General features: G+C 47.5%; 1 protein-coding gene across 1 annotated transcript; it reads left to right on the forward strand.

The window, feature by feature from the left end:
* The first annotated feature begins 3,983 nt into the window (after positions 1–3,983).
* On the forward strand, positions 3,984–6,396 carry LOC136497472 (cytochrome P450 709B2-like). The gene is made up of 5 exons (XM_066493280.1): positions 3,984–4,376; positions 4,608–4,831; positions 4,959–5,206; positions 5,289–5,706; positions 5,794–6,396. Exons 1-5 carry the CDS (start codon positions 4,115–4,117, stop codon positions 6,223–6,225), a joined length of 1,584 nt encoding a protein of 527 aa, XP_066349377.1. The 5' UTR covers positions 3,984–4,114; the 3' UTR covers positions 6,226–6,396.
* The last annotated feature ends 2,930 nt before the right edge of the window (positions 6,397–9,326 follow it).

Below are 9,326 nucleotides of genomic sequence, written 5' to 3' on the forward strand. Positions count from 1 at the left end.
TATATAAAAAATACTAATATTTATGATACCAAATTAATATAATTAGATAGATCGTTGAATCTATTTTTATAATAAATTTATTTGAAGATATAAATGTTGCACGTATTTTTGATAAATTCAGTCGAACTTACGACACGAAAACTAAAAGCGACAATTATTTAGGAACGAAGAGAGTATGTACATAATAAAGTCCTTACAGACCAATGCCTCGTTGCTTAGTCTCTTACATTAGTTTTAGAAACCAAAGTGTCTTGGGCTTGTTTGGATGCCGCTACAGCTCCTGCATTTAATGAGGAGCAATTGTAGTCGCTTTAGTAAAAAGCCTGCAGAAGTAGCACATCTGACCAAGCCCCTATGTTTTACTCTCGGTCTGTTCGTTTGGTCATAAACGATCATAAATTTTTAGTCAGAATAATATTTTTCTCTCACATCAAATCAGTCAGCAGTAATAATCTACGATCGTATATGATCATTTCAGCCCCAGCCGAACAGGCCGTCTATTCATGCCTTTTAAGAATCCTGCTTTCTAATGTAGGCCTGACGATCGTAGGATGACCAACATCAACCTATCTATATTGAATATATTGAAGAGCACAAATGAAACGTGACAAGAACAAAACGACTAACACCCTCTTATATTGTCTTGTTCTCGTCATGGTACTAAATAGCATTTATAGTGGTCGCAACATTAGCAGCAATGGTAATAAATATAAATATTATTGCTACAATGAAGCATCAAAAGTAGCACACGAGAGCTTAGCAACCACCACTAGAACTATTTTAAGATCACTAATATAGCGATTGGTATCGTAGTCTTGCTTTTAAATTTAAATTCTGCTCTCTTATTAGTTATTCTGAACAGGTTGTGCTTCTAAGATCTGAATTTTTACTGACTAGGCTGGTAGAGACCAACAGCCAACACAACTACACCGTGAAATACGCGATGAAGCTAAAGGTAGGGTGAAACTGGCAATATGCAACAACACTTCCCAAGTCTTGGCCCGTACGGGGGTGTCCCAAATCAGACAGACAGCCCAAAACAATCTAGACAGACAGCCCATAACAAATCAGACAGACAGCCCATAACAAAGAACCTTGTGAGCTAAGTCATGAGCCCGGTGAGCACGTTGGCTAGCCCAGCCAGTGCCCAAGTCAGGAGGTCGTATATGGACCAGCAGAATATGGCCCGCGACCGCGAACCCTTTCTTTCCTTCAGTCGCTTGCTCTGCTCCCCTATATTGTAGTAGTTTGCAACCTTCTTGTGGCTCTCTCTCAGGCTTTCTTTCTAACTAAATTTCTCTACCAGTTTCTGTATCAAGTTCCTGAGCTCTGTAACAGATTAGATCTTTGCTCTAACATTAGCTTCTCGTAACCTATATTACTGTATCACGATCGCGGCGAAAGAGTGCTTGTCGGATCGGATGACAGGCAACTGCAGTTACGGCGCCATTCTTAGGTAGACTGAAGAAATCATTTGCACCATCTCTTTCATCCTTTTGGCTGGCTTCTGGCTAGCTAGCCTTGACACTATCTTCCAAAGATGGCCATTGTGCATAGATGGAATGGACCACAGGGCCGGGTTTTCTTGCTTGCACACACAGCACATGACAGGACGAGCAGAGCAGCTGTAGCTGCCATGCGAGCCGTCCGCGCGCCTGTGACTATCTGATTGTTTCCTCTACCGAACTAGCGAGAATACTCCCAAAGATCGACACCGACGCGTGCTTCTCTTTGCCGTCGTCTTCCTATCCTTCATTACCGCACACAAACTAGCTAACCTCTGTATGCGATGCATTATTGCTGCCGGGCAAGCTGGATCCTTTGTCTTTGTTTTATCATTAGCAGTATCTAGTGTACGGCTTGACGTTGACCTACCTATCACCAGCACAAGCACTACATATAGCACCTGTGTGGCTGTGAACGATCCCATTGAGGATATTTTTTCTTCTTGTCTTTTGATTTATTTAACCATCTAATTTTCCGTATAATATAGATGGATACCCTTGTTATCAGGACCATCAATCTGACCATAACAGCCCTGACACCTGACGAATGTGGATGAGAAACTTGCACGCACGAATTGTCCTCTCTCTCTCTCTCTCTCTCCAAGTCCAAGCCTTTCAAGGCAAGCTTTTGGCGAGGGACGTACATAAAGATTCAGTGAAATCAATGTTATTTGTACTGCCGTGATGGCACAAGCTCATCTATTAAGAAGAGTTTCACAGAAGCTGTGTTCCTGTGGCTATCAGACAGTACTTATCTAGGGATCACGATCGATTAAAGTCAAGATCTTCACAGTGACAGATGTGTGAGCAACGCAGCTCTCTTCTCTCTCTGCCTCACAACTGCACGGTGTGTGCCAATATGTCTAGCAGGCAATTTCTAACCGTTAGCAATAGAGATGATACATATACACACTGACACAAAAATCATTTGTCTTCAAGTAAGTTACAGCGCAACTAACGGTTAGAAATGATAGTGTTAGCCACCAACCGAATAGATGTTCGTGACCTCACACCTAGAGTAGCTAAGTGAGTGGCTCACACAACCTATACCTTTGACTTGTCCACCTTGTCTGGATCCTGAAGCTGAGACAGATCGAGTGAGATTCTTATCGTTTGGACTTTCTTGGATTGCATCCTACGAGCACAAGGAGTACGTACTTTGGAGTCCTTAAAGCAGCTGACCTGCTAATAAATCATCTCAACTCTCTTTGAATATCAATATAATCCACATCGGTTGAGAAATATTCTGGTGAAAATTTAACTAATTATACACCCTAGTACCTCTTAACATATGTGGATTAAGGTGAATTGGTGTGCGGTCAAACAAATCCTGAGGCATCAATGAAATCCAAGTGGGAATCCTCCCCCTCCTGCGTGGACCATAAAAAGAAGCAGCACAACTCTCTCTGAACTACATTAGCAGGCTTGAGTTCATCAGGTGCTAGCTAGTGACGTCCAGTGACTCACCACCAGCAGTGAATATACTTTACGGCGTAATTATGCACAAACCAGTATATGGTAACAAATACCCATGGAAAGTTGTGAAGCCATGAACTAAGCGTAGTAGTGTAGATGGTTAGATCTCTAGAAATAAGTGTGCATGTATTTATAAGGCCAGAATGAGGGGGTTTCATCTGAATTTCATTTGCCTTTAATACTGTGATACATCAACAGATTTGACGACTTGACAGGTTAATTAATTATAACGGCAGAACTAGCATCCGGACGTTGGCTTCCGTCCGGACGCCCTTGAGGCCCACCGCTGCAACATCGGTGATGTACTAATGAAACATGCCCGGATTGCTGTTGAAACATGTACAATATCATGGTTGCAACATTCGTAAACAAACACCTACCTGCAACATGCGCTCAAAACATCTGAAACATTTGAAACATAGGCTTCCAAAGCAACATCTCCTTCTGCTTGGGTGAACGGAGGCTCGTCGACACGCAGAGCTCGACGGCGGTGTGTGGAGGTCGCTGGCATGGAGCTCAACGCCGCGGAGCTTGCCGGTGGCGCGGATATCGGCGGAGTGGAGCTCGCTGGCAATGCGGAGCTCGGCGGTGCGCAAAAGGCAACACCGCACGGAGCTAAGCGACAGCGCTCAGAGAGCAGGGTGGGGTGTGGCAACGATGTAGAGGACAGGTGGGGCGGCAGCGGCGGCGCAGAGGGCGGGGTAGGGCACGGCGACGACGCAGAGGATGGGTGGGGGCGGCGGCTGCGACGCGCCGAGGACATGAGCACACACGTTTCGGGACAGGGCCTATCATTATCGTTGAGAGATAGAGGCAGTTTCATCTGAATGAAACCTGCTGTCATAGTTACCAACATAAAACTGATGTGTAGTTTTGGTAACAACGTCATGAAACTCACCACTGAGATTTATGCTTTGAAAAAAAAGGCACAGTACCAACCGCATACTACACACATGCTGCTAACGAGCCATGCATGCTCTATATATGTTTTTTTTTTGTGAGGAACTATATAGCATATTATGATGAATAATACAAGCAAGACGCTCCACACGCCTGGGTTTCAGTGGGTGAGTGGGTGGGGAAAACAAAAAGGACCTCTGCTCTGATCAAGCCTTACGCATCGATCGGCGGCCATGGTGGTGGCCGTGCAGCTGGGCGCGCTCCTGGCGCTGCTGCTCGCGCTGTGGCGTCTGGCGTGGCGGCCGCACGCCGTGGCGCGGTCGTTCGCGATGCAGGGAGTCCGGGGCCCGCCCTACACGTTCCTGGCAGGGTCCTTGCCGGAGGCGAAGCGGCTGGTGATGGCCGGCCGGAGAGGCGTGGCGCCCCTGGACGCCGCCTGCCACGACATCATGCCCGTCCTCCTGCCGCAGTTCCACAGATGGGTCGCAGACTATGGTAGGTAAAAGACTACCCGTGCTAATTCTTTTTTTGTTTTGCTTTCTTCTTTAGAAGAAATTGTTAACAACTATGTAATGCTACAGTTGTCCAAAGAATGGTTGGTCGTGACTCGTGAACCAGTGCTGGCAAGACATTAGCTTTAAGATTTTTTTTTGCGAGAATTATCTTTAAGATTTTGATTAAACTGAACCTCATCGCCAATATACATGTGTTCCATGATTCTTACAGGGAGAACGTTTCTGTTCTGGATCGGGCCGATTCCCGCTCTCTTCTCTACGGATCTACAGCTGATTAAGCAAGTGCTGACAGACAGGACGGGCCTGTATCAGAAGGACTTCATGATCCCCGTGCTCAAATTCCTCTTCGGCAACGGTGTCATACTGATAAACGGAGACGATTGGAAGCGGCACCGCAAAGTGGTCCTCCCCGCGTTCAACCATGAGACGATCAAGGTCATGAGATAGAACATGCATGAGCCTTCTTTCCTGCTTTCTCAAACAAACATTATTACAAGTAGTATATAATATAGCAACTGACAGGTGATTGATTTCATTTGCCCGGCCTGCTGCGCGTGTTCAGAGCATGTCGGCGGTGACTGCAGAGGTAACCAAGCAGATGATGCAGCAATGGCGCGAGCAGATTCACCAAAGCGGCGACAAGGAATCAGCGGAGATAGACATGATCCACGCCTTCAACGACCTGACCGCCAAGGTCAACGGCCGCGTCGCCTTCGGCACGAGCCACTGGGAGGTCGATGAGGTCATCGTCTTGATGCGAGAGATGCAGAAGCTTGCCACTGCGGCCATGCTGGATGCTCCAATACTCTGGTATGTTACACTGGTGCTAGTATTCTGTATTCGCATATGCATGCAGCACCAACAGCCGAGTAATTTTGTTTCGTTTGTTTAGGTATCTGCCAACTCGGCGTAACCTGCACGTCCGACGTCTGAACAAACAGCTGAGAAGCAAGATCATGTCCATCATGCAGGCACGGCTGGCCGCCGACGGAGCCAAGTGTGGTGGGCGCGGCGGCGGGGGCGACCTACTCGGGCTGCTGCTAGAGGCGTGGACACCGCAGCAGCAGCAGCATGGCAACAACGGCGAGACGCTGACAACCGACGAGGTGATCGACGAGTGCAAGACCTTCTTCGCCGCGGGGCAGGAAACCACGGCCACCCTCCTCGTCTGGGCCATGTTCCTGCTCGCCGTGCACCCGGAGTGGCAGCACAAAGTCAGGGAGGAGGTCTTCAGGGAATTGTGCTGCACCAGCGACGGTGATGGCGACGACGAGGTCCCCCACGCCGATGTTCTCGCCAAACTCAAGCTGGTACGTAATAACCAATGCGATGAGCATGCTGCTTCACCATATGTAAACAAACATTCACTGATTCACCCATGACCCATGCATGTGCAGTTATACATGGTGTTGCTGGAGACATCGCGCCTCTACCCCCCGATCGTGTACATACAGCGGAGAGCTGCCTCGGACGCCGTCCTTGGAGACATCAAGGTGCCCCAGGGCACAGTCATCTCGATCCCCATCGCCATGCTGCACCGCGACAAGCAGGTCTGGGGCGCCGACGCCGGTGAGTTCAACCCCATGAGGTTCGAGCACGGCCTCACAAAGGCAGCCAAGGATCCCAAGGCGCTGCTGGCTTTCTCCCTGGGCCCGAGAGTGTGCACTGGACAGAGCTTCGGCATCGTAGAAGTACAGGTTGTCATGGCGATGATCCTCAGGAGGTTCTCCTTCTCCCTCTCCCCAGAGTATGTTCACAAGCCCAAGTATCTCCTGTCCTTGACACCCAAGCTTGGGATGCCTCTCATCGTCAGGAATGTGGATGGCTAAGAATGAATGATTGTAAAAGCTCGTTCTTGTGTGTGACAATGAATATATGGCTAGTGTGTGTTAAATAATGCTAGCGTTACAATTCTGCTCTGAAGGAATAGTAACTATATGGGACACAAGGACGACCATTAATTCTAAAGTAATGCAAAATAAATTGCACACTTATTTGTAGCACATAATCTACTTCTGGGACTCTCACCTTAGTCAAATTATTTCATGTGAGGTATCATGATTCGCCGGTCACTGGCCCTTTAAAACAGGCAAAATGGTTACCAAAATCCCACTAGAAGACAAGACAAAAAAAACCTAGATCAACCTAGGAGGAACTAGATGTCATTTTGTATTAAAAGAAAATAGACATCTAAATTCGCTCTGTTGAGGTAAGAGGACTACTTACCTAGATGATCTGGGTATGCATCCACACCCTTGACCAACTAAGCTAGTAGCTTAGCTTCCTCACTAGAAGATATAAGACACATATATTGTTAACAAGAAAAAAATGAGACATGTATACATGTGTCATAGAGCTGAAGCACAATGGCAATTCATTTCCTGTGTCTATGGTCTAAGGTCGTTAGTGGACACAAAGTTTGGTCAAACACCAAAGCACAGCTTGTGCAGATCGTGATCAACTCACTACAAATATGTAGAAACTAGGATCTCCCCCACAGATTTTGCCGTCAAAAAAATGTAGAAACTGGCCAAGCAAAGAATTCTCGGGTATCACCTGAGAGAGGGTAATTATGACATTTTCAAGGTGAATGACAGCTACATTCGTGAGTAAACCAACAAAGGGTGTACCTATCGCGCTTTTATTTTACGATGAATGACTAGATTCTCATTGAAACTCTCGGGTGAGAGGGACCCTATTAGGGCATGGGCATCATTGGATTGCCATGGTTCAACCAGCAAGCCTAGGATGCTACCTTTGATCATCAAATAGATGTACATCGAGTAGGGTGTGGCAACACAAGGATAAGGAGAAAACAAGATGAAAAAGAGAAGAAATGGATTGTTTCAATTTGATTGGGTGTGTATTAATTGGCCGTGGCCCTTCATATTTACATGGTGGGGATGTCTTGGCTTAAACGAGAGTTGAAACTCCTTACAATTCCAGTGTAAAAATCTAACTTTTAACTCAAATTAGTTTACCAAACCCAGCCAAGTTGGATTAAGGACTTGGAACTTCTAATGGACATAACTATCTCATCTGAACTCCAAAAATGGATGTCCACAAATGTATTTTTTTATTATCTTGTCAAGAGCCACAAAATGGTGAAGTCAAAATTATGATTTGACAATTTCTCAAAGCGGTTAAGCTGATTTCTCCTGCTAATTTTAGTCGTCAACATATGCCCCATCCCCACCCCCAAGTAAATCTTAGAAACTAGATATATTCTTATGGATCAAAATTGCCCATAAAAAATATGCCAGCCCTCTCGCCGTGGAGTTTGAAGAGAAGAGGCCAAGAGGATGAGGAAGGGAGAAGAAGTGGATAGAGGATAGAAGGTTTGTGGGTGGAAGATGGCAAGAAAATTATTTGGGCCCACGGAAGAAACTAAACATTGTACAATAAAGTTTCTTGTTGTAGTGTCTTGAGGACGTGACATCTAAGAAAAAAACCATATCTGTGATTCTAGAGATATAGGACTGCCCCCTGCTTATATATCCGTAAGGGAATAGACTCTCTTATACTGCTTTGGCACCTATCAAGTAGGTCTTTTTTTTCACTGCAACACGGTGACACTCACCCAGTACTAAATAAATTAACAAAAACACTAACACACAACTGTACGTCGCTGGCGATGACCGAGCACCAAGGAGAGAGGAGTCCCCGGCGTCGCTGGCGATGACCGAGCACCGAGGAGTCCCGACGTCGCTGGTGATGTCCGAGCACCGAGGAGCGAGGAGTCCCCAGCGTCGCTGGCGATGACCGAGCACCGAGGAGCGAGGAGTCCCTAGCGTCGCTGGCGATGACCGAGCACCAAGGAGAGAGGAGTCCCCGGCGTCGCTGGCGATGACCGAGCACCGAGGAGTCCCTGGCGTCGCTGGCGATGACCGAGCACCGAGGAGTCCCCGACGTAGCTGGCGATGTCCGAGCACGGCGTAGCTGGCGACGTCCGTGCGGTGAAGTGTGCCCTCTTAGTTCTCGAGCACGAAGAATCCGAGGGCCGAGGAGTAACCGACGTAGCTGGCGATGAAGCACGAGCGACGAACAGTCTGGTGAACTAGTCGACGGCGAAGTGAGCATTGAGTAGAAGCGACCGACGAACAGTCCGATCAACTGGTCGGCGATGGAGTCCATGAACCAAGCAGTCCGACCAGTTGATCGGTGGAGAAGTCCGAGAACCAGGTGATCCGATCACCTGGACGATGATCCTGTAATACAAACATGTAGAACGGGTAGTACATGATGTAAAAATAAATGAAATCTAGAGAAAAATCAGCAATGGTGATGAAACAGCGTATGCAGTTCGACGATCAGTTGGCGTGAAAATATATTTATGTTTAATATAAACCGCCCGAACAGTTAGTGTGTAGCTGAGTCTCCAGCCCTAGCTAGCCCGTTAACCATAACACGGAGCACGGAGCTCGTGCACGTGTAGGAGGAACGGGCGTGACCAAGGAGCCACTGTCGACCACCCATAACGTAGAGTGCGGAGCCCGTAGCACGTGTAGGGAGGAGCCGGAGACATGGCCGTCTCTGGAGGCGTCCGGGCATCAATAGGACTGTTCGAGGGTTCAGAAAATCGTTTGGAGAGCAAACATGGAGAAAACAGTTCGGAGAAACATTATGGCGATATACGGAGATTGGAGAATATTTAGAAAAATATTAAAGCGTGACTTAGCTTTTGACGGAGCGGCTGGTCGGCGACGTATGGTGTTATCTGGTTGGCGTTGATGGCGAGCACCTGGCGGGCGGTGAGTTGTCGGTGAAGACGACCTCGAAGGTGGTTCTGAGATCGGATCTACTATCGCGAGGGCTGGTGTAGCCAGCGATGAATCGTCGTCGTGGACCAGCATGGATCTCCACGAGATTGATGACGAGAACGCATTGTTGATTTGAGGTCCATCTGGCTCGCCATGGGATCAAGCGCACA

This window comes from Miscanthus floridulus, chromosome 1 (assembly GCF_019320115.1).
Source record: "Miscanthus floridulus cultivar M001 chromosome 1, ASM1932011v1, whole genome shotgun sequence".
Classification (NCBI taxonomy): Eukaryota; Viridiplantae; Streptophyta; class Magnoliopsida; order Poales; family Poaceae; genus Miscanthus; species Miscanthus floridulus.